The sequence below is a fragment of the Puma concolor genome, chromosome E4 (genome assembly GCF_028749965.1).
Source record: "Puma concolor isolate L17-30 chromosome E4, mPumCon1.1.hap2, whole genome shotgun sequence".
In the NCBI taxonomy this organism is placed as follows: domain Eukaryota; kingdom Metazoa; phylum Chordata; class Mammalia; order Carnivora; family Felidae; genus Puma; species Puma concolor.
Window position 1 is genome coordinate 21,815,388 of NC_141683.1, and position 25,953 is coordinate 21,841,340.

At 35.2% G+C, this 25,953-nt stretch overlaps 2 protein-coding genes and 1 long non-coding RNA gene across 3 annotated transcripts in view; 2 read left to right on the top strand and 1 right to left on the bottom strand.

The window, feature by feature from the left end:
• The window catches only part of CDC73 (cell division cycle 73), a 137,835-nt gene that overhangs the window by 47,133 nt on the left and 64,749 nt on the right, over positions 1 to 25,953 (top strand). The gene's annotated exons all lie outside the window — the stretch shown is intronic.
• Positions 7,237 to 14,742, top strand: LOC147572491 (uncharacterized). The gene is made up of 2 exons (XR_015245771.1): positions 7,237 to 9,849; positions 10,083 to 14,742. It is a non-coding gene; the product is annotated as an uncharacterized LOC147572491 (long non-coding RNA).
• Positions 15,389 to 24,239, bottom strand: B3GALT2 (beta-1,3-galactosyltransferase 2). Its single transcript, XM_086693132.1, has 2 exons — positions 23,642 to 24,239; positions 15,389 to 19,007 (listed from the first exon to the last, which is right to left on the bottom strand). Exon 2 carries the CDS (start codon positions 18,878 to 18,880, stop codon positions 17,612 to 17,614), a length of 1,269 nt encoding a protein of 422 aa, XP_086549258.1. The 5' UTR covers positions 18,881 to 19,007; positions 23,642 to 24,239; the 3' UTR covers positions 15,389 to 17,611.

A 25,953-nucleotide genomic window follows, 5' to 3' on the forward strand; every position in this document is an offset into this window, starting at 1 on the left:
GAGAGAGAGTGTGTGTGTGTGTGTGTGTGTGTGTGTGTGTGTGTGTGTGAGAGAGAGAGAGAACAGGGGAGGGGCCGAGAGAGAGGGAGACACAGAATCTAAAGCAGGCTCCAGGCTCTGAGCTGTCAGCACAGAGCCCCATACAGGGCTCAAACTCATTAGCTATGAGATCATGACCTGAGCCGAAGTCGGACGCTTAACTGATTGAGCCACACAGGCCCCCCCAATGTATTTTTTTTAGATGTATTTTTTTAGGTTACTCCTTCAGGTTTAGGACTGATATCTCATTCTGTTCTGTTTGATTTATTAAAAAGTGTTGGTTAGAGACTAGGTGTTTTGAATTTAAAATTCATGATAGAGATGTCCAAAAGTTCTGATTTGTCACTAGAGAGAGTAGGCAATGCTAGATGGCCTGGCTAGAAATCTGAGCTTTAGATCTAGGATTAGTCCTATTTAGCTTTGTTGATTTGGAAGGGGAGATCAGGAGCAAGGATTTCCTACAGGATTCTGAAAATCACTTATTTCTATCTTCCACTTATTCTCAGAGTGATAAATTAATAGAACTTAAATCCCATTCTGCCGATTAATTCAATAATTTCAGTGCTACAAAGACATTAAAATTGAAGTGTTTTCTTAGCATTATATAAAAGTATTTAAGACTTAGAATGCAGTCAGAATGAGTACAGAAACAAATGTGATTAAAGTACAAATGAAGAAGTACTAATATGAGTAGTGTTGTAGAATTTATGTATAATTATGTAGTCATGCTGTCTTGGGATAAACATTTTACCCAGTTTAATGCTTCTTTGGCATATTTATTTGGGAGATGTACATATGTACGTAGTGTAACGCTAAGTACTAAGGATTTAAAAAAATAATGTTTTAAAGTGTATTTATTTTGAGAGAGAGACAGACAGAGGAGAGCACAAAGCAGGAATAGGGCAGAGAGCAGAGACAATCCTAAACAGGCTCTGCACTGATGGCCTGTAGCCTGATGTTGGGCTCGAACTGTGAGATCATAACCTGAGCTAAGATCAGGAGTCTCACGCTTAACTGATTGTGCCATCTATGTGCCCCTAAGGATTTTTTAAAAATAAATATAACTAATCGTATAGAAAATTTTCCTGATTTTAGTTCACAATTTACGTGGTTATACTTCTTATTTATTTACTGAGTGAGCGCGGGTTATACTTATTTATTTATTTAGTGGGCAGAGAGAGAGGGACAGAGAGAAACCGAAACAGGCTCTGTGCTATGAGCGTGGAGCCCGATGTGGGGCTCAGTCTCCCCAACTGTGAGATCATGACCTGAGCTGAAATCAAGAGTTGGAGGCTTAACTGACTGAGCTACCCAGACACCCCTGTTGGTTATATTTCTTATATAAAATTCAGTTAGACAAATTACCAGAACTATTTTCAGTAATAGGAGAAGAAAGGTAATTTTCTTATACGCATATAAATGTACACAACATGCCACATGCTCCCCTGGCCCCTATAAATGCATGAATAATTCTGATAAAAATGTGCTTGAAGTCTTCATTGGTACATTTAAACTAAGTTTGCTAACATTTGTATCTGGCCTACAGTGAAAAACTTTTATTTAGGATTTCATTTTTTTATGCTGTATTAATTTTTGGTGCTCAGCTATAAAAAAATAAGCAAGCCTTCTATTACTACAATATGAGTTTCACATATAAGCTCAGTTTTGCCTTGTAATTTTTGGTTGAATTCATTAAGAAACAATTATCAAGTCTGTAGGGAAAGCTAGTTTCTAAAATACTCAGTATTTGTTATCTAAGCTGAACTCTTAAAACTTTACTGTGAAATTGTTATTTAATGAGTGCAGAGAAATGTAGAGTTTGGTATGAACAAAAGTAATTAATGTAAAGGAATTTTTATGGTTTAAGTATGTTTTCATTATTGCCTTACATTTTCTAGTGTGTATGATTTAAAAGGTTTAAATGTAATGATTAAAATTGGGGGTTGGCAGACGTTTTCTATGATGGGCCAGATAGTAAATATTTTAGACTTACAGGTAAAATCAAAGACTTTAGAGTAGGTACTTGCGTAACAGGAGATAAATAAAATCTACACAAGTTTTCGATGACAAATATAGTAATAGTACATTTTTGTGTGATACTGATCTGCTAATGAGAAGATTGGAATTTCTTTTGGTGGCATGAAAACATTTTGTGGTTCAAAGTTGGTGTTCTCTATCACCAAAATTGTTTGTAAATGTCCATCTGTTAAGATTGATCTGTAATGAAAGTTTATGTATTGTGTCTCTGAAATGTCTTTTTATACAGATAGATACTGGCAAATACTTGTACCAGTCCATGAACATATGATATTAACTGAGCATATTTGTCATTTGGAAGGCATTTCTTGAACTCTGTTAGATTATTTTCTTTATAATTGCCTTTTTAGCACATCATTACATTTCAGATTTATTATTGTCAATTGAAGGTTAGGTAGAAGTTCCAAAATTGCGGTTGAAGCTCAGATGTTGCTATATGGACAAATATGGGATACACAGTGTTTCTTTTCATTTTTTCAACCAATATTTGTTGTGTTGATTTGTGCCTGCCATATGCTGGGCAGTAGTATACGTTCTAGGGATGCAGTGATAAATAGAGGAAGACAAAATATCAGTGATTAATTTTTAGAAAATTAAAATAGAATAAGATGATATAATTGAGTTCATGCAGTGTGCCAGTCAACAGTGCTCAATCACGAGAGGTCTCTGTCTCAAGTACATAAGTGCTGTTGTAGTGCAAAGGCAGTTATAGACAGTATATAGTGAGGTAGTGTGATTACATTCCAATAGATGTAAAATTTCCTTTATGGATACTGAAATTTAAATTTCATGATTTTTACATATCACTAAATAGTATTACTATCATCTGGATTTTTTTTCTCAACTTTAAAAATACAAAAACCAGGGGCACCTAGGTGGCTCAGTCAGTTAAGCATCTGACTTCAGCTTGGATCATGATCTCACAGTTCGTGGTTCAAGCCCCACTTTGGGTTCTGTGCTGTCAGCTTGGAACCTGGAGCCTGCTTCAGATTCTGTGTCTCCCTCTCTTTCTGTTCCTCCCCCTCCTGTGCTCTGTCTCTTTGTCTCTCAAAAATAAATAAACATTAAAAAAATTTTTGTTTTAAATGTAAAAACCAGGGGTGCCTGGGTGGCTTGGTCGGTTAAGCTTCCGACTCTTGGTTTTAGCTCAGGTCATGATCTCATGGTTCTCAAGTTTAAGCCCTGTGTCAGGCTGTGTCGTAAGAATGCAGAGCCTGTTTGGGATCCTCTCTCGCCGCCTCTCTCTGTTCCTTCCCCGCTTGTACACGCATATGTGGTTTCTTTCTTTCTCTCAAATAAGCTTCTTCAAAAATTGTAAAAGCCAGTCATGGCCCATGAGACATACAAAAATAGGCAATGTCCATATTTGGTCCACAGCTATAGGTTGCTAACTTTTGGATAATATTTTTTTTCTTTGTTTATAACAATTTATTTTCTCAGCTCTGGAGGCCAGAAGTCTGAATCAGGATGTGAGCAGGGCCATGCTCCCTCTGAATCCTATTGGGGAATTCTTGCCTTGACTAAAATTTTTATGAACTGATGTAAGATAGTAATTTTTAAATACTGAATCAAGCAGTCAATACTTGACTTGAATTTTATGGCCTTAGGAATTGATATTCAAATGAATTTTAGGAAGTATCCTATTTAAATACACACCTGGCATAGTCATTAAGAACACTAACTTCTGACATTAAATTTATAAGAGCCATTGTTTACATAATGGCTATTGGCCTATGTACTGTAGTTAAAACTATTATTTCTATTTGTCTTAGGAAACTCACAAATATTAAATGACAATTGTTAATGATGGACTTGGCTTTTAGACTAACAACAGTGTGAAACAATGTATTTCCTAGTACTGAACAAATTAAAATTTTATTAATTTTTTACAGTAAGGAATTTTGTATTGCTTAAAGCCAAATAAAATGGATTTTTGGTTGCTTTTTAAAAGAAACTTTCTCATAAAGAATGTATTGAGTTTTGCTAAGACATTTTTCCTGATTTGTGAGAATATGATATTTGGGGAACAAAGTTATAAGGCTTTTTGGTCTGTCAGCCAGACTGGGAAAACATTTATGCAAAAATAGAGGAGCAGTTGATAGTCTGTTCAGGTAGATGAGGAGTGAGGAGAACAGGATAGTGTAACAGGCATGGGCAAGAAGAGAGCATTGACGAGCCCACCTTCCTGCAGGTTGCAGGGCCTCCTTAGTGTTCCTGCCTTAAATACACTAAGCTGGAGAGGTGTCTATAGCCTATTCCAGTTACACAGGTGGAAAGGGTTCCTGTTCAGTTAGTCATTATTTGACATCCTGAGAACCATCTTGTATGGTCCAGTTGCCTAAGTATAGCATTCCCTCACCACCATCCAGATTTTTTGTTTTCTAGCAGTCATGAAGATTCCAGTGACCTGGCACACTGCATTGTTATATAATGCATTAGTAAAGAAGCACAAATTACTTGGTTACTCTTCTCTCTCCTACCCTGTTCTTCCAAAAGGCTAAACTAAATCAGTACTTGTTAGCTTAAGATGATAACTTATTCTTTTTCTTAAACCATTACTATTTCTATTTTTTTTTTTCCAACGTTTATTTATTTTTGGGACAGAGAGAGACAGAGCATGAACGGGGGAGGGGCAGAGAGAGAGGGAGACACAGAATCGGAAACAGGCTCCAGGCTCCGAGCCATCAGCCCAGAGCCTGACGCGGGGCTCGAACTCATGGACCGCGAGATCGTGACCTGGCTGAAGTTGGACGCTTAACCGACTGCGCCACCCAGGCGCCCCAAACCATTACTATTTCTAATACCAAGATATGCTAGTTTGATCAAAGACTAATTTTCAAAGCCCAGGCTGCTGATGATAATGGGAATTTATTTTTTTCTCTGAAATGAGTGCTGTTAGACAAAAAGTACATACTCGTAAGATATGAATAATACCAAAGCAATTTTTACTACTGTCTTCCCTGAACATTTTGAGGGAAGAAAGAGGAAAATCCTAGTTAGCTTGCACCCTCTTGAGTCAGACAACCTAGTCTGGGATATCATCATACTGGAGAAAGGGGCATCTTTCTTAATTTGTTCTTCAAAAGACAGTGCTTTGTAAGTTTTTTTTTGCTTCTAGGGACTTCTTTTTGCAGAACAACTAATGAATCCACCCCCCCCCTTAATTATGAAAAACTACAAATAGAGAGAATAGCATATGATTTTCTTTCTGCCCATCACACAGATTACTATAATCATCATTATAACAATATCTAGTGACAGATCTAATAAAATGCCAGAATTTTAAAGTGTGAACATACATATTTCAAGATCCCTGTAACAGTTGTAATGTGATATCAAAATACCTGCTTTCTGTTGGTGACAGAGTCATGCCAGTGTTAGTAGTGCTGTGGTTTGTTGCCTACATTCATGAAGGAGGGAAATGTTAATTTCTGTTACAGGTTGGTGAAAATAAAATTATAATTTTATTTTAAAATTATTTTTATTTCAGAATTATAATTTTATTTTTTCTCCCATCCAGATTAGGGATCCACAACTCTTTGCGCTATGGTAAAGGTTTTTTTTTTTTTTTTTTTTTTTTTTTTTTTGCTAAAGGTTTTAAGGAAGGTCCCGGCTGTAGTTTTTTTTAGTGTTTATTTTCTGTTTTTCTGCAAACTTGTCAAATTTTTCTCAGCCTTTTGGCCTTTCTTTGTCTTTGCAGTTCTGTTTGTCTTGATCATTCTTCCTCTTGCTCTTAATAAGATTGGCTCCTCCTGATTCAGACCTTTGTTCAAAGGTCACTTTCTCAGGAACACTGCCCTGTTTTTTCTTCTAGTAATCTTGGTTTTATTTGTTTATTATGATGATTTTCTTTGAATATGTGGATCTGAAGGTAGGAACCCCATCTTTCTTGCTCTCTAGTATATCTCTAGTTCTGGTTACAGAGTACCTGGCAGAGAGGTGTTGCTTAAAAAATATTTATTAAATTAATGAATTTGTCCTAAGCTTATAATATACATTGTATTTTTACTTTCCATTCTTTTATAAGTACAGAGTAGTAGTTACAGTTTGCTATTGTTATTGATGTTTTAGTAATACATTGACCCTCAGTGCCACTTCACAATCCTTTTATATATTTCTTGATGGCCCTTTATTATGCCTTCCTTGGTCAATTAGGATCTCATACAGTGTTTCTCTCTGTAAACATGGCATCATAATTTCCTCAGTGCCCAGGCCAGGATTTTGGGCATCATCCTTGTCACTTCCTTCTCCCTCACCTCCAATATCTAGCATCATGAAGACCTGTTAACCTTCTAACATTTCTGGAATTCTTTATTTCACTACCATACTTCTGCTCCAGATTATTTTTATATCTTCCAGGATTATGCAGTAGCCTCATAATTGCTCTTCTCATATCACTCATATGTTTTGCCAGTATGTTCTTCCTGTTATAGCCAGTGTGCTTCAGAAGGAGTTAAGACAGAGGCCCTTAGACATGAACTAGCCTCAGCTTTTTTTCTGTTTTCCAAATATTGCTGTGTCTTCAGTGGTTTTCCATTACTCTTAGGATTAAAAACCATAGTTCTTTTTTTTTTTTTTTAATGTTTGTTTTTGAGAGAGAGAGCGCACGAGCAGGTGGGGGAAGGGGAGAGAGGGAGACAGGATCTGAAGCCGTCAGCGCAGAGCCCTATGCAGAGCTCGAACTCACAAACTGCGTGATCATGACTTGAGCCAAAGTTAGAGTCTTAACAGACTGAGTTATCCAGGTGCCCCAAACCATAATTCTTAATATGTGCTGTAAGTGTTCATATGGTTTTATCTGTCTCCCCCCTCCCCCTCTGCCTTTTTTAACCTTTCTAGCATCAGCTTTTAATAATCTTTCTCTATATTTTTGTGCCTTGGTTTGTTTTTTCATCCTTAGGGCCATTGTAGCTGTTGTTCCTTCTTCCTGGAATTATTCCCCCTTTGCCTGAATCCCATCTAATTATCTCTTAGACATTAGCTTTAACGTTTCCTCACAAGGCTTTCTGACCCTAGGTGACACAGATTAGGTTAGATCTCCTGTTAAATGCTTGCGAGGCATTGTGTTTTTTTTCTACATGACCGATAATCACATTTGTCCTTTCATTCATTAAAAAAGTGGGTTTTTTTTTAATGTTTATTTGTTTTGTTTTGTTTTTTTTAATTTTTTTTTTTTCAACGTTTATTTATTTTTGGGACAGAGAGAGACAGAGCATGAACGGGGGAGGGGCAGAGAGAGAGGGAGACACAGAATCGGAAACAGGCTCCAGGCTCTGAGCCATCCGCCCAGAGCCTGACGCGGGGCTCGAACTCACAGACCGCGAGATCGTGACCTGGCTGAAGTCGGACGCTTAACCGACTGCGCCACCCAGGCGCCCCGATGTTTATTTGTTTTTGAGAGGAAGAGAGACAGAGCACAAGCAGGGCAGGGGCAGAGAGAGAGGGAGACACAGAATCTGAAGCAGTCTCCGGGCTCTGAGCTGTCAGCACAGAGCTGGAAGCGGGGCTCGATCTCAGGAGCTGAGAGATCATGACCTGAGTCGGATGCTTAACCGACAGAGCCACCCAGGTTCTCCTGTCCTTTCACTCATTTTTATGAAGATTTGATAAATGGTCAAAGGAGTATTATCTCAACAATACAGTGATTGTTTTTGTTCATTGTTGTATCTACAGATCATGACTCAGTGCCTAGACTCTCAGTAAATATTTATCAAGTAAGGAACAGACTTCTGAATGTTTCTTCAACTCTAAAGAGGACTGGGCTCAAGAATTGTTTAGCCTAATAGTGTTGGAGTTCTAGAATTTTAGTATGGTAAAACTGGTTTAGGGAATCATGCCCAGTGGTTTCATGTGTATTGAATTTATATTGAGGAAAGCTAATGTTTCTCCTCTTGATCTTTGTAGGCATAATAATCCCTGGTTAGAAATGCACTGATATGCAGGCTCTTAAAACATGTGGCTTTTGGTAAGCTTGATCATTAGCACTTTCACCATTGCTTCTCTGTTTATGATTGAGTTCTAATAGGCAGTTTGTAAATCCATTTCTGTATAGTCCCAAGATGACTGAGAGGAATTTAAAGTTCGTGTAACCAATTATAGTTACTATTTCCAGGATACTCATACTTTTTTTGGTCAACATATATTTTCTTAAATATTGCTTTATTATTTGCAGTATAGGTGAGCCAGTATCCAAATCAGTGGGTGAGTTTTATCACTGTAGAGAAAAATAGATTTGATACCTTAGAAAGGTTTCCTTTCAAATAAGATAAAAATACTTTGAAGCCAAAAACTGAAGTTGTTTTATTGAGTCAGATTTCAACTCAGGTTCTAGTCTAGGATTTGTTGTTGTTGTTTATTGCCTTGAAAATTAATCTTAAGGAAGACAGGTAGTTTACAGAACAAAGGACAAGGCACAGATAACGATGAGAAGATTGGGCAGAGATTATTAGCAAGGAAGAGACCCATTTATGGATCTTGTCGCTAGCCAGGGTTCTTGTCCCAAGAACACTGGGAAGCATTTAAGCACTGGAGTAATGTGAACAGCTTTGTGTTTTGAAAGTGCCATTCTGGCTGTAGTACGGGAAACAGATTGCATGAATATGAGGAAACCAATTGTGAAGTTATTGCAGGTTCATGTGAGAGATACTCATTTGAACTACCAGAGGAGTAGGATGAAGAAAAGTAGATGGATTCCATTCAGAATCCAGATTTTGGGGATAGAAAGATATGGTGATAACAAGAGAAGGAAGTGGCAAGGATGACTGTTGGTGTTCTCATGTGGCCACTGACTGGAGATGGCCATTCACCAAGACGTGAAATGATGAAAAAGTATTAAATTTCAAGATGAGAGAGGATAACTTCAGTTTAAACATATTGTTAAATGTAGGTATACATATAGACACTCAGACATATAAATAGTTTAAATTTGGGGTTATTGCTTATGAAGTTTCTTTAAAAATTCATTTTATTTTTGTAAAAATTATCTTGTTTTTGCCCAGCTGTTAGTTTTCTCTCTTAAGTGTAGAGGAGTCATTTATTCTCTTTTCTCTCTTAAATAAACCTACTAGGAAGAAGGTTGTAACTGTTTCTTTTTTTTTTCTTTTTTTTTTTCTTGCTTTTGTTTATTTTTTACCTTGTCAGACAGATTTCTGATAAAGGAATACAGATTTATTTTTTTTTTAATCTTTTATTTATTTTTGAGAAAGAGCCCATAAGCGTGAGCAGGGGAGGGGCAGAGAGAGAGGGAGAAGAGGATCCGAAGCAGGCTCTGTGCTGACAGCAGAGAGCCTGATGTGGGGCTCGGCCTCACGAAGTGAGATTATAACCTGAACCAAAGTTGGACACTTAACTGACTGAGCCACCCAGGCACCCCCAGGAATACAGTTTTAAGTAGCAAATGTGAAATGGTATAGTCCAGTCCTCCCTTCCCTGTTCATTACTTTTTAAGCTCAGACAACATTTTACAGTGTATCAGGCTCAGGCAGTCAGTTTTTGTTGTGACTTTCCAGATGTGTTGGCTCTCCCTCATAGTAGTATGACTTCAGGAAGTGAGGTCCCAGACTCTGTTTCCCTGATCTCTCCTCAGCAATAAGGTATTTATTGCAACATGGTCTCAGTTGTGTTATTTTGTATGCTGAAAACAACTTTGTTGCTCTTTTGAGGGTTGAACCATGGATATGGATGATGAACAGGTCTGAAATTTTCAGTGTGTTTTCTTTAGCAGAGAAGTTCCTGGATCCCTTTGCACTCTTTTTTTTAATTTTTTTTTTCAACGTTTTATTTATTTTTGGGACAGAGAGAGACAGAGCATGAACGGGGGAGGGGCAGAGAGAGAGGGAGACACAGAATCGGAAACAGGCTCCAGGCTCTGAGCCATCAGCCCAGAGCCCGACGCGGGGCTCGAACTCCCGGACCGCGAGATCGTGACCTGGCTGAAGTCGGACGCTTAACCGACTGCGCCACCCAGGCGCCCCAGCACTCTTGATTTCAGGTAGCAGAACACAGAGGGCATGGTCTTATGGAGCATTCATCATAGGAGCTAGGGATCATTTTATTACTTCAAAATTTCCTGGTGGTAGGTTTTCTGTCAGGATTCTTTGGTAACTAGCAAAAATTGAGTCTAACTGTAGCAAAGAATAAAAGTACTGAAAAATTGTATGTAGGTGAGCTTAGAAAATCAGAACCCAGTGGCAGAAGGGACAGGAACCATAAGCAGCTTTGAGGATCTAGGTAGCAAGAATTAATGGATATTTCTTCAGGGTACTGAAGTTCAAGTGAGTTAGCTCTAATCATTTTTTCTGTGTGTGTGTGTGTGTGTGTGTGTGTGTGTGTGTGTGTGTGTGTGTTTCCCTAGGGTTCAGCTTACTAGAACACAGGGTCTTGGATTATTTTAGCTTGAGCAGTGCAAGGCAGGCTACCTTGATTGAAAGTCTTCCTAGAACTTTCTAAATTGAGGGTGGAGTAGGTTTCCAAGGAAAATCTGCCAGTGTTGGGAATTTTCTAGGAGTTTTTAAAGATTATGATGGATTTTTATAGGAGTATAGTTTAAGAATACATAGTTTTAACTCAAATCTGGTGTTCTCAGTTTTAACCTTTTTCTTTTTTTTAATGCTTAATAAGCAACTCCTCTTTAGTCTATGCTCTGTATTCTTAATCCATCCTAAACCACAGCATTTTGTACTTTGGAAAGAAGAGGGTTCTGTACTTTTCCCTTGTTGAGGCACAGTGGTTATCCAGATCTGAGTCTGTTGTTTTTCCTTTTCTGATGCTCAGAGTTCCCCTTAATTCTCTCAGTCATCCTCTTATCCCCCCTCCTCCTGCCAAATACATAATGAGTGTGTGTATATAAAACCAGTCAACCTGTATTCATTATTTTCTTTTACCCTTTTTATGATGGTATCCTTAAGAATAAGTAATACCATTCTTTTTCAATAAATTTGCTTTTCCACACCTATTCTATTGAAGATGTATGTAAGGACAGGCTTATATGGATAATCAGTAGAAAGAAAGAATTTTCTTAAACAGTTCATAGCATTTCCTAATCATACTAGCATAATTTCTTGTGTGCTCTGTTTTTCAGTAAAAATTTCAAAATAACAATGCTGATATTATTGTTTACTATAAGGTAGTCGGATATAATTTTTTCCTTAGACTATATCCCACTATGAATATATAGTCCAATATGTTGTAGTGTGCCTTGGTTTATTTAACCAGGCCTATATGGATGGACATTTAGGTTGTTTTCTGTCCTCTGCTATTACTAATAATGTCCTAATGATTAGTGTTATGCCTACTGAATATCATATTGCTATCAAGTGTTTTGGGAAGAGATTCCTAGATGGACAATTGATAAGTAAAGGGTAAATGCTTCTGTACTTCTCCAGGATGTTATCAAATTCCCCCCCCCCCCCCCCCCCCCCCCCCCCCAATTAGGAGTTGTACCATTCCCACCAGTATGTCTTAGTGTGCCTGTTTTCCTACAGGTCTATCAAGGGTATGATGTCAGACTTAACTTTCTGTTAATTTGATAGGTGAGTAATGGTTTCTTAGTGGTTTTTATTTGCATTCTCATCAAGGTTGATTATGATTAAGGGTCTTATCATTTCTTTCTCTGTAAACTAATGTTTTTCCCCATTTTTCTGTCAGAATGTTGGTCTCTTCCTCTTCCTTTTTTCTTTTGTATCATTTCAGTATATTGGGGATATTAAACTTTTATAGGTTGCAAGTATTCTCTCAGATTGTCATTTGTCTTCTGATTTTGTTGATTTTTTATTGCCATGCCAGAGTTTCTTTCAAAGTATTTTGTAATCACATTTATAAATCTCTTCTGTGGAAAGTAGTTTTGTCATAATTAGGAAAGTTAACTCTTCTCCCAAGTTATAAAGAAATGCACTCCCCCCCCCCCCCCATTGAACTGGTTTGTTTCGTTATTTACATTTAGATCTTTTATCTGGTTGGAAATTTTTCTAATACATGGTTGAAGAACAAATCTATTTTTTTTTTTCTTATGGCTGTCCAAGTAACCAAACATCATTTATTAGATAGACCATCTTAACTGGTTATCATCATAGTGTCTGTACCCAACATATTGTAGTCTCTCAAAAGATGTTTGAATGATTGAAAAAAGTACCTCAAAGGTCATCTAATCCTGTCATTTTATTAAAATTTTGATTATCATATATACTTCTAGAAAGTTCTTTAAAAATATTTAAAATTTATTAAATCTTAGAACAGCTTTAGTGAACATGTGCTAATAATGCGAGATATAGTACAAACTTTGATATGATAGCATTAGCTTGTTAATGAGAGAGACAGAGACAGCACAAGTGGGGGAGCGGCACAGAGAGAGGGGGAGAGAGAAAATCCCAAGTAGGCTCCACACTGCCAGCACAGAGCCTGATGTGCTCCAACTCACAAACCATGAGACATGACCTGAGCCAAAACAAAGGGTCAGATGCTTAGCCAACTGAGCCACCCAGGTGCCCCAGCTTTATAGTACATTCTTTAAGATCACTTTCAGTATTTTCTTAGCTACTGATACCTTTTTTTCCATATTAATTTTATAATCATTTTGTGATTTCCATCCATATACGCTAAAAACTTTAAAAAATATTCATTAAGATTTGACTGGGCTTACTACAACAGTTTTTTCCCTATTTGGAAAATACAGATGAAGAAAACATGCTGATTGGGGAAGAATGTCCATTTTTAAAAGTAGGTATTCTTGTTAACTAAAAAAAATGGTGTGTTCTTACTTGTCAGAATTTTTATACCTCTTGGTAAAAGTTTAGTTTTCACCAGAGTTTCCTCTTACTTGTGATTATCCCTTATTTTTAAAATGTTGCCTTTGTGAATTTTTTTTCACTATTTGTATTGTATAATGGCTCGTGTCTAAGACTCTTAGTATTTTAATCTTTTTTTTGACTGATTATCTGAGTTCCTTTTATTCTTTAAGTTGATATGTTGTATGTTATATGATGAGTAAATATATGTATTTTTATCTTTTCTGTAGTTGTATTTCAGTTCAAGAATCATTGAGGTAGTTTTCAGTAAACAAACAAAAAGCAAATAAACATTGGTCACTCTTTTCAAATGAACTTTGACATGGAAACTTTTCATTTAAACATAAAATTGCAGTTGTACTAAAGTGAGGGCAGGACTCTAAAACACAGCTCTCCTGGTTTTACTAATTATAGTAACTGAGACATATGAGGAAATTAGTTTGAAAACTGTTGTTAAACCATAACACATTATCTCATTATAGGCTTACTGAACATTTTTATTTCTCTTCTTAATTTTATCTGATAATCAAGTAGATTTTGGCTGGGGCTTATGGTAATTTCTTCTAGTTCTAATTTTCTGATAGTATTTATTTTTCAAATCATAACTGGAAACAGTTTTATGAAATTACGTTAAATAACTGTTTTGTGGTTTTAATGTGATTTTTATTGTTTCAAACCTTCAGTATATTAGAAGATTCTCATTGCTGTCAGAATGTCATGTTAATTCCGTTATCTATATTCTAATGTTTTAATAGCATTTTAGTTATGGCATACACCCTTATTTTATTCTATTGTATAAGTTTGTGATTTTAAAGATTTACTTAAAAATTCATAAAAACATGAATTCAGGATTTTTCGTATAATATTATATAGTTTTCTGTTATTTAGTATTTTTATGATCTATTAGATCTGTCGATCTGTTTTTTTCAGTGTTTAGGATACTGTCAACAGTGAGATTCAAATTTAGAATCTGTCACATTCAGTTGGAAGTTGAAATGATTAGATTAATAGACAGACTGAGACAATTACGTTAGCTCCAGTTGTCCTTTAGCACAGATATTTGCTCTGGTAAAGAGAGAAGAAACAATTCCTGTAGATACAGAAACATTTTTCTTCCTCTTTTGACATATTGTATCTTGAAATAGTAAGATTTATAGTTATATCGTGCTTAGAGGAAGGTTGTGCGTGTGTGTTGATGTAGTGTGTGACAGGTGTCTTCCTGAAACTCAGAACGTCACTTTTTAGTATTTGTGTACATTCTCTGTTTTTTGAGAGTACTGTTTAAGTGATAAACTGATATTCTGTGAGGTCTATTAGAAATGTATGCATAGTGGGGATATTCTTTTTTGTCTTCTTAAAGCTATGTTAATTTAATAGATTTTGTAGTTGAGCAGCAAAAACTGAAAAGGAAAAAAAAAACCCTGAAATCAGTTGGATAAAAGGATTTTACCACCTCATCCCAAAACAGTAGGTGACTGACTAGTAGAGTGAGTAAATGAAGTGCTACTTTTGTCTGTTACTAATCATCTAATGTGCTTCCAAGTAGGCACCTTTTGTAATTGCTAACTGCGACATATGTCTGTTGTTTACAGATGTATCTCAGAGCCCAAAGAAGCAAGAGATAAGCAGTAAACTTAGGGTTTTCTAAGGTTTTGGCCACCAGATGTAAACGGTTGAAAAGAAGAAGAAGAAAAAAAGAGGGATCAGATTTCCTTTCTTTTCCCTTTCTCTTTATTTTTGCACCTAACATCAGGTGCCCCTCCAGTGTGAGAAAATGGTTATGAAGCCTTCCCTGGCAAAAGATGAAGAATAAGCAGAGAATAGTAGAATTAGAGGACAGGCCATTTTTGCTTAGCTCTTTAGATCTTACTGCAGGTGTCATATGTGAAATATACAGCAGAATAACATACTGGTTGAGAACATGGTCTTTAAGATGGAGCTTTGCTGCTTTTATTAGCTGTGTGATCTTAGGTATGTAACTTCTTGCATGAGTCTTTCTTTCCTGTCTCTTAGTGTCATTTGTAAGGATTCTGTGAGACCATGTGTGTAAAGTGGTGTAACACAGAACCAGGCATATAGTGTATGCTCTATCAGTAAATAGTTCCTGCTGCCATTGTTGCTATTATTGTCATAGGGGTTTTTGGTAATAGATATCAGTAAGATTCCAGTTGAGGTTATATGTGATTCTGCTGTATACTAAAAGGTGAGAAATTTAAATTATTTACTGGAATTAGACTTTCACTACGTATAATCTTGATCAAAACTAGTGTAACTATCAAAAGTTTTGGTATTTTTATCTTCTAAAATATTTATTAACACTTTGAGCATAAAGATTACATAGTTGTTCCTGATTTTTTTCTTTGACCAAATGTAGTGCAAATAGAATTTAACATTATATTTTCATGTGTAATCATAATCACATAGTACTGGGCATGAATAAGGCACAGCTACTATTGGTGAGATGTTGAGATATTATAATATAAAAAATCATGTTTTCTGAAGAATTACTCTTGCATATTGAGAGTGGAAGGTCAAGAATAAATTAATAGAATATTTATTTTAAAATACAGATTTTCAGCAGCATTAGGAAACTTTATTATTTGATCGAGTTTTCTTTGAGAACTCTATGTTACCAGATTACTGTCACTTCTCAAGATAGTATTCTCAGGGATATTGAAATGATTTTAAATTGATGTGTAAGATAGGAGGAATTTAGTTGTCTGTTAAGAATTCTGTTTTTCAAAGTCAACTTTTTAAGCTTGAATTTTTCCGGAAGAAAAATACTATCTTTTAAAGATCCTGCACTATAATCATAATTTAGGCAGATAGTGCTTGGGTTCTGTTTCTGGGTACATAATTGTGCATGCATACGTGTACACACATATACCCTTTTTAAAAAAAACTTCTGAAGTAGAAATGAGAGAATTACTCTACATTGAAGGAAAGATTACTTTTGTCTTTCCTGAAACTTACTTACCTAATTTGGTATTATCCTCTTATGTGTGACTTTTGTTTAATGAGTTTGGCATTTAGTAACTTTAGTGTTTTTATAATCATATAGAATAAATTAAGTGAGAAATGGACTTAACCAAGAGCTGGGATGTTATATAGCTTGGCTTTCAAAATTACTCTATGTAGAATAGAATACTTAAGACTACTGAATTGAAAATGGGAGATATATTCAGTATAAATAGAATGTAACATATTAAATAATAAGTACTTAAACAGTTTCTGTGATTCTGAACTTTAACAATTATTACAGTTCTGTTTTGGTACAGTATCTCTTCAGAATAGAATCAAGGATAAAAATGATTGTCATTACAATTAGGATAAGTAACATCTTCATTAGATTTAGATCGTTAAATTTTACATACTTTTATGAATTAAAAACACTTTCAAACTTAGTGGGTTACTATTTCTTGATTTTAAACTTTGTAATGGAACCAAACAGAATTACTGTGAAAATATTTGTACTGTAACACTCAGTAAAGATTTTTTTGTTTACTTTTTTTTATTAAAAACTTGGTAAAAGTGCGTTGTATACATTGTCATCCTAGAATCAAGTGTTCATCAAACATTTGTAGTTTTCCCCGATCCCTCCCAAAAAAGGTTTTAAATTGGTGACATGGAATAGTTGTCGTCTACCAAATTAAAAACTGCAGGTTTGTAAACTTGGCACTCAGAGAAAGAAGTAGGTGCCATAAAATGATTAAGTATTGGCATGTGTACACCTGCTGTCAGGAAATAAACTTCCCATATGTTGCAGTTTGGCAGACAGGCATCTTAAAAATGTATTGAATGAAACTGCTGCTGCACTCTTTATCCTGTATCTTTTTTCAACAGTACATTCTCTTTGTACCTGTAATTACTTTTGCTTCAGTTGGAGGAACCTGTTGTATTTTTACAGATATCCTTGAAGTTAAGTGGTAGTACTCCTTAAGAGTGCAATAACTAATCTAATAGAATAACTCATTTAAATACTAGCTTGGCCCTTAACACCAACAAGGAAACAAACTGTCTATTTTGAAACATTTACTTTTTTTTCTTATAAAAACTTGAGCCTGAGACACATTGATTTTTCACATTTTATCACATGTCAAAATAATTTTCCCCCAATATATGTATTAATAAAAGAAAATGAGTATCTCAATTGTTATTAAAAGGTAAATACTTAATGAGAATTGCATTGATGAAACATCTGAACTTTATAAATGTGTTTATGGAGTAATTCAACTAAATCTTATTGCATGGAATATAGTTTTAGAACCCTAGAATAGTCAGGTCAGAAAATTTGTCCTTTGCACAATTACAAATTTTCCTTAAGATTGACAATAATGTTTTATTTACATTTAATTATATGTTAAAATGAAAAACTGAATCTAAAATGAGAAGGGTCTTTTGACTGTCTCCATTTCTTAAATTAAAATTTATGTGGAAAATATATGCAAATACATCTTATTGGCCCTTAACGTAAGCCTTGAACCATTGATGTGTGCATGCTTTTTATTGCATGTTAATACACAGAATCCCCTTATACAGTTTTTTTTTTTTTTAATAGTTTCTTTTGGGATACCTTTTTTGTTATATAATGGTATTTTTAAGAATTACTTTCAGAAATTAAAAAAATATTTTTTGAATTTCTGTATGTGATGAATTTTAACTAAAACTTGTCCTATGGATGTAATCAGTTTTAACTATACATGCTTTTAGCAATATTTTACAGATTGCACATTTGAAAAAAAAAATTGTCTTTTCTAGTGTAATTTACGATGGCGATACCTGCCTGCCTTTTCTTTTGCTGCGTTGGCACAAGCGTTGTGCTTATTTTGTTGTAAATGGTTCCAGTATTTTATCAGTTCACTAGGCTGGAACTGATGAGAGGTAATTAGGTGGCTGTATTTACAGCTTGAATAAGAAACTCGCCAGTGATTGAACACAAACTCGTTGGGAGGGGGCACAGGATCAATTCTCAACTTGGCAAGACAGATCCCTACATATACATCTTCCAAGTGCAGACGACGGATACTTAAAGAAACTTTAAAGATCTTCTCTGCCAGATCTCCAGAAAAAACATAACCAGTCCCAGAACAGAAGACAGGGTAGCGTTCACTTGGGTAGAGGTCTGGTGGCATGTACCACTTGCTCTCTTTGTTTCGATTGGGTGCGTATCCTCTCATTAGGTAACCAGTGAAGTAGTTATGTCTGGGAGGCAGGTCTGGCTTCAGTAACTTATGTATTAAATATTCAGTGTTGACAAACATGTCACTGTCAGTTTTCATAACATATGGAATATGTGGACAGTACGTTGCAACCCAGTTCATGCCCATTAGTGTTTTAATTGTCAAATTGTAGTATGTATCTAAATATTCCTGTTGGACTATATCATGATATTGTCTGCTTTCTTCCAGTATTGCACGTTGAAGGTAGCCATTTAACTTAATACTTACGCCCAGCAAAAAAATTCTTGTGATTTGGATACCAGGTGCTAGACTTTCATTGCCCCAAGTTTGCCGAATAGCTCTTCTAGCTTCTATTTGTCCAGGTTCTGCAGCTATTAGCAGTATTAAAAAAGGGCTCTTCTCTTGGCATTTTTCAGGTTCATTGATAATATATTTGAAATGGTATGAATTCGGATGTCCGATACCTTTTTCATTGTAAATACTTCCATTGGCACTAAGTGTATTCTCTAGCCCTGTAACTCCCTGTGGCGACAGGTCTGTGTTATTGGAGTTAGTTGCTGTTTGAGGCCTCAGAGTTTGAGGGACTGTTTCTTTCCAAATGTTCCGGAGGGAGCTGTGGTTTGTCTCACTTTTTGTAGAACGAAATCCTCGGAAAGTGTATGTTACAGGGTTTTCTTTAAATCCAGCTCTGCCTGGCAGCCAGTCATGATGATTGAAAAACAAAAACATAGCAAAAATAAACACTAGAGAAAGTACACCAATAAGATGGGTACGGAACAGAGACCTCTTGGCATTCCAGCTCATCTTTGCAAAGCAGCAGTGTCTTCTCCTCCACTGAAGCATGTTGTAAATATCCAGTAATGGGATATGAGATACTGGAGGCTGAAAATGTTGTTTCCTTCTCCTGAATCAATACTTTTCTTTGGTAATCATTTTTTAATTCGGTCACGTTGTCTCCCATGCAGTCATTCTATAAAGATGAAGCATAAAAATTTACAAAATGCAAAATATTATAGAACTGCCTGAAAAGAGACTTTGGATGTTAATAATATTAGGGGAAATAGGAGTTTTTAAGTTGTGAAAATATGATAACCCAGGGATGAAATTTATAGTTTGTTTATCCTTGGTAACATACAATCACTGGGAATAGGATGAGCACTTTAAAGAGAAAAGTGATGGATTAATTTTCTTCCACTTATTTCATTCTCTGAGTAGTTCTGGTCATTTGTGCTTTTGACCTGAGTTAAAGATTTAAAAGTTGTATGCATGTAGAAGAGAACAATGTTCCTAGATTCCTGAGAGAGGCCATGTAAGAAGGCCTGAGAGCAGATGGAAAATTTATTGGCATTAATTAAAATTGATTTGACATACCATTGGTGGTATGGTGCACAGTCAGCGGCCTTTTTTGTAAAACGGTCATGTATCAGTTGTGGGACAGACGGTGCAAGGTTGATTATGGCAGAGTTCTGTTAGTCACAGTACACTGCTTGGCATGTTTCCATTGGCCCCTACTGTGTTGAGAAAGTCAATGAGAAGATGCACCTGTCAAAATTAATTTTCAGGGTCCAGTAACTTCAGTACAGGATTTTAAGACTAATAAATGATGAACATTTTCAAATACTCTTTCTAATTTTAACCTTCCACTTCAAAGATGAGGTATTCAGGAGATCATGATCCTTACTTAGACTTAAGACTGAGTTTTAAAATATAGTAACTAATTATCTTTAATTATCTTTGGCCTTGGCAGAACACTCTCACATATCTCAGTTGAGTCTCCATGTTAGAATTAAACAAAGAACTACTTTGAACAATCCTTTCAGGTTTGTTACAAAATACAGGCACTAGGTACTATCATATCCAGCTGTTTAAAATTTTGAATTTTACAAAATGCATTTTAAAAGATTCTTGAGTTTTGCTGTGTTCTACATTTGTGTGTAGAGAATTTGTTACATTTTTAGGACTTCTGGTGGTGTGACACTCATTAAAGCCCTAGATTATTTTTCACTACTATTATTATTATTTTAATGTTTATTTGTTTTTGAGAGAGAGAGAGAGAGAGAGAGAGAGAGCGAGAGAGAGCTTAAGCAGGAGAGGGGCAGAGAGAGAGAGAGAGATTGAGAGAGAGACGTGGAATCCGAAGCATTAAAGCCCTAGATTTTAAGATGTCAGTATGGGAGGTTCATTATTCTCCATATTAAAAACTGCTGGTGTTATCTTTCAGCAAGGTTTTTCGGTTCACAGCACAGATTTTTCATGGTTTTCAGTTTGTTCTTAGTTTTTCTAGATCAAGGAGTGGAGGTAGAGGTGGGTAAGGGGCTGTAGCTTGAATTCTATTTTTAAAGAGAAAACCCTTCTCGAGAAGGGGATTAATAATTTCAATTTCTTCAACTTTTTCTTATGAAAATTATTTCTTTAAGTAAAAGAAACTAGCCAGTTTAAAAATTTAATTTAGAAGCATTTTGTTTATTTAAAATTCCGTACATACATACGTATGTGTTTGTTTAGCCTGTGATATTAAGAGATTCGTGCTTAATGCCAAATTTGTTTAACTTTGACATGAAACTTAATTATTTTGGGAAAATAATGGTAGTTACATGGAAGCCTTCATATAATTGAATAATTATAGTAAAACTCACGTATCAGGTGTATGAAGTACTTTGAAAATATTGATTGAAAGTGTTAAACATATATGAATGAAAGTACTATTCTAGTAAAAGCCACTAGGAGGAGCAAGTGGGTGGGAATTTGAACAAATTTCTAAAGTATAATACTAAAGGCGCCAGCTTTTGATAATTTTTAGTATCTGAAATTATGTAGTACTTTTAGAAGTTATGGTTCTCAAATGTAAAAAAAAAATGTTTAATCATCCTGTGAGATACGGAAAAGTGATTCTTTTTTAAGTATGGAGGTTTAAAAACATAGAATCTATTTTGCTATTTATTAGAGTTTATTTACATGAATTTTAATTTCACATTGCTACAATAAAGACCAAGGCTGTTCACTGTACCAGCAAAACATAGCTGCTGTGAGCTAAACTGAAAATAGGCTGAGTGTTCTGATTTAGAAACTCAGTTTTTTCCTTCCTGTACTTGTTAATAGTTTGCCATTCTATTTAGACTAGGAAACTCTTTCTAATCTTTTATTTTCAAATGAAATATTTTATAAATAGCAATGATTCTTCCTCCACTCCGCATAGAAGCCAGTAGATATAAGGGTTAGGTGTATAAATTTAAAAGAAACAAAGTTGCTTTTTAAATTTATTTAGAAATCCATTTTAAGCATTCCAAAGCTAAGTTAAATATGTCAACTTTTTGTTGATATGTGCTTGATATCTGGTTGAAGTCCAATTATTTACACCTTTTAAAAGTATAAATTTGATGGTTTGAGAAGCAATACATACAAGGTCAGATTTTTGAATAGACGACTGAAGAAATGAATGAAGATAAATATCATAGTAATAAACTAATATTTTTATGAAAGCAACATACCTGAAGTGATATCTCTGAAGTATTTCCATGTTACAGAAAACAGCATATTGTTATATAGTATAATCTAGCATAAATACATAGTTTATGGTCCTATATGATTTTGTAGCAGTAAGTGATAGGGATGCATCTTAAGTTAAATTCATGACTTAATATTTGTAAATATTAAGCTTCCCAGGCTTAAAATCCGTATATACTCTTTTGGTAATCTCCCATTGATAAATAAAGTATATGTGTCTAGCTTTAAAAATTTCTTTATTGAAAGTTTCTCAGGCATTCATCATAATTTCTCTGTTAAAAAGAAAGATTAAAGTAACTGTTCCTCCTTTTTATTAAATGTCTAAATTACTCTCCAGTTATTGCCTGTTATATATTAATTCTAAAAGTGGGAACATGACAAGAAAGTTAAAATATTTTTGTCAATCTAAATAGTTTCGCACTTCTGCATTTTCAGCATAGAAGTACCTTTGATTTAGCTCTTAGGGTTTTTTATGATAATTTTTTCAAGTTATTAATGTATACTTACATATTATGAATTGTAGTACATGGAGAGAATGTTGCTGTGAAATGTTCAGTTACTTCTCACATGCTTGCACTCTCTCTTACACACACACACACACACACACACACACACACTTTTTATCGTTTGTCTTTAAAAAGTGTTGATATCTAGTCTGTTGGAACAGTCCTAGATTAAGTGGTGCTTGAATAAAAAAATTCTATACTTTTGTTTTGAGATCTAGTTTATAAAAGTGTTTAATTGGTGTTGTTAACATTAACAGAAAAAGCACTAAGAGAGACTTGAGATTTTTACAGCTTTTTTTTTTTATTTAATACAATCTGATTTCATTCTATAGTGGAATAAAAATTCATGGTATGACAGAGTTGATGTTGAGATATAATAATAATAGGGCTTGATAAACTTGTTTAATCTTAATTTTAGAATAGAATGCTTACATATGTCTTTAAAATATTTGCCTTTTGTGATTATTAAATAATAGGTTATTGAGTTGTATTGTGAGATTGAGCAAATATCAGGTTCTCTAGTAGATTGTAAAAAATATTTGAAATATATTTGAGCTCCTGACCCATGAGTTGCTCTTCTGTGATTGTTGTTTAAATAGTTTATTAGATTTATTTCTGCCCTGCACATACATACCATGATGGTAGTTCATTAGCACATATTAATAGCCTAGAAGCACAGTAGCTACATTTATATTTAATTTTTTGTCCTTGTATTGCTGTTCATGAATATTTTTATATCAGGTTATTTTCACATTATGTTTTGAATTTCACTGAAAAATTATCACCAAGGACAATCTTATATTTGATCATTTAGAATGAGTTGCTTAAAATGAAAGTTCACTGTTTCAAGTGGGGGAATTTTTAGCAACTATTGCTGTTTCTTTGTTTAAAGTTGTATTCATGGACACGGTAATAACATGCAGATCTGCTGTGGTGGTGTTCTGTGCATAAAACTCACACTGCCTTGTGTGATCCTGTGCAAATGCTTTCCTTTTAATATTCTTACAGCTCGAGAGTAAGATTTGTTGATACTCTCTTAGATTGTGTTTGTTGTCTTTATTTAGGGAGATGGATCTGGGATAATTTTGTTAGTAAAAGCTGTTATATGTTAATAATTTGTTTGAAAAGGACTTTGGAAAAAAGCTCCTAATATTAAGATCATCTTTGATACTATTTAATGTAATTTCACTGCATTGTCTCTTTGATAGCCATTTTTAAGAGATCACTTTATTTTACTAGATAAGAATTCATTTTGACCTAATTTGGTAGAGGCTTGCTATGTTTTCTTTAGAGGGCTAGTTTTTTTCTTTTTAAGTTTAATTTTTCAGAGAATCCTTTAAGCACATCTTGATACTATTTGCCTGTTCTCTTTTATACATCCATAATCTGTAATTACTCCAAGCTACATAATTACTTGAATATAGCAATGACAGTTTTAACAATGACAGATTTTAAAATCATATATCTAGAAACCCTTTCATAGTTTTCAAGGACGGTGAACAGGATGAACTTGTTTATCAGATATTAGTGCCTCCAGGGCTATAAAAAGGTAGCAGACATTTAAATGAATATTACACACAAGATATCGACATACCTTCCTTGGTCAGGCCATTTATGTGGAGAGGATTATGCCCACTGAAAATACTTTTGGCACGCCATCACTTCAGCAAAAAAGATGCTATCGAACATGCGCACATCCCCCAATAGTCTGCCTCCTGCGATTGCTTTTCACAGTATCCAAAGTGTCCATCTGTCTGCTTGTCTTCGAGTTACCCTCCTTGTTCATATGGGTCCTAGTCTTCTGAGATTTTTCCTTTCTTTCATTTTCTTTCTCTTTCTTTAAACAAAAGAGCTGTAGTTGTCCGGTCTATTCGGAGCACTGTTGACTCTTGCCGACAGTTGATGCATTGAAGCTTTTTACATCTGCTGTTTTCCTGGCCGGACAATGCAGTGCTGTATTCTCTTCTCAGTATCCATATTTCTAGCAATAACACTGAGCTGCAATGTAAAGCAGCCGGAGCTAGAATGTAGTGCTCCGATTGTATTGGAATAGAATAGGATTTAACTCTCTTTCGTTGTTGCCTGGCAGCTGCAGGAAGGATTTTGAGCAGTTTTACTGGGGTTTTAGTCTATAATATGAAATCCACAGTTCCTCAGCTGCTGCACAGGCAGGCAGCAGTTTAAATGTGGGCTTGACAGATGCTCTCTCTGACAGAGCAGAATTTAACGTCACTGCTTGGCTGAATCCCACGTGATTGTTTGCATTCATTTTGACTAAAAACCTAAGGTAGGGAGAAGCTTAGAGATTTTGCTTCTGTGAGATAAATTATATATATTCAGTGTAAGTATAGTGGTGAGTGCATAATAGGAAAATGGGATGATTATGAAATGGTTATAATTTTATTTTTTCCTTTTTTTTTTTTAACTTTATGCTTAAGCACAGGCTTTCTAAATGTTTTCAGTGTTAGATGTTGGTTTTCATGTTTCTTACATTATTTTATAGGACATAAGCAATATAAGCTTTTATAAAATGTAACTTGGTGCAATTTAACCCCTTCAGTGCACTTCTTCCTTTGAAGTTTATTTTCTCAAATTATTCCAATTTTACTAATATTTAGAAAAGACTTAGACCATTTGTTTTTTATACCGCTACCCCCAATTTTCTGGAGTTTATAAATCAGCTGGAGTGGATTGCTTTAATGATGCATGATGTGACATAGCCCACTTCTTTTTTGCTATTATGTGGTTTCCAGTGTTCTTGAAGGCAGCAAAACTTTATTTTTAATTACTTTTTAATGTCAGCATTTATTTTTTTATTTTTTATTTTCTTTAAAATTACATGTATGATAGAATTCAATAAAATGATGCAGTGGATACAGCACACTTGTACAGGATCTTGGTGGATAATGAGGTTTAACTAATCATATTTACTTGTCCAAATATTTCAAGATTGTTTAGTAACTTGCCTCCAAGAAGATTTTTTAGTAAGCACTAGATACTTACTCTGAAATATTTCTTTGTATGGTTAGTCTCCTGGGCACCTTGCTTTTTTTCTGCAAAATACTGGGGCATGGTCTTTTTTTTTTTTTTTTAAATAGCCTGAATTATCAGTTTTTCCTATGAGACTTGAGGGACATTAACTCCTAAATATTTATCATTTTAGAACCTAAGCTATATATTTGTAGTCATAAATATGCTTTATCCCACCTGTCTTCCCCAGTTAAGTCTGTTACCTTTCTCTATTATTTTTGTCCTATTTTTTTTTTTCTTGGAAGGCAGGAGGTTTATTTTATACGGCTGGGCTCAGAGGAGATACTTCTCCAGAGATCTGAGATGCAAGCACAAGTATGGGGGACAATTTACAGTCCGTTGCTTCTGCATTCTGCATTAGTAGTAATTTGGTGCACACAGCAAGCAGGGCAGGAAGAAGAACCTGGAAGAGGAGTCTCTAAGCTAGGAACTAGAGCTTATATCAGTCCCGTAGGCTATGTTATGGTGCATAACTTTACTTATTTTCTCAATGTTCCCCTCGTTGATGCCTCTTTCAAAAATCTTTTTTAGTAGGCATCACCCTTTGGCTCTAGGGGTTGGTACTCTTGGCTGGCTAAGATGCGTGTTGCAGTTTGGCGAGCAGTGGTGTTTGCAGTGAAGCGTACCAGGGTGTTTAGAATATAGGGGCCTGTGGTCACAAGTAAAATTTTGGAAAGGAGGACTCCTGCCAGGGCAGGGAGCCAGGATGTCCAGTTTGTGGGGCAGCCTCTATTAGTCCAATGTAAGGAGCAAGGTCAGGGTTATGACCCTGGTAAGGAGCAAGGGTTGGCAGAGTTGCATCTGAGCACCTGGACTTGGTTCACACACTGATTCCTCAAGCTTCTGCTGTGTGCAGGCCAGCCAGCTTCCGGGGTA

Coding starts and splice junctions, on each gene's coding strand:
- B3GALT2 (XM_086693132.1), bottom strand. CDS start 18,880: ATGCTTCAGTGGAGGAGAAGACACTGCTGCTTTGCAAAGATGAGCTGG.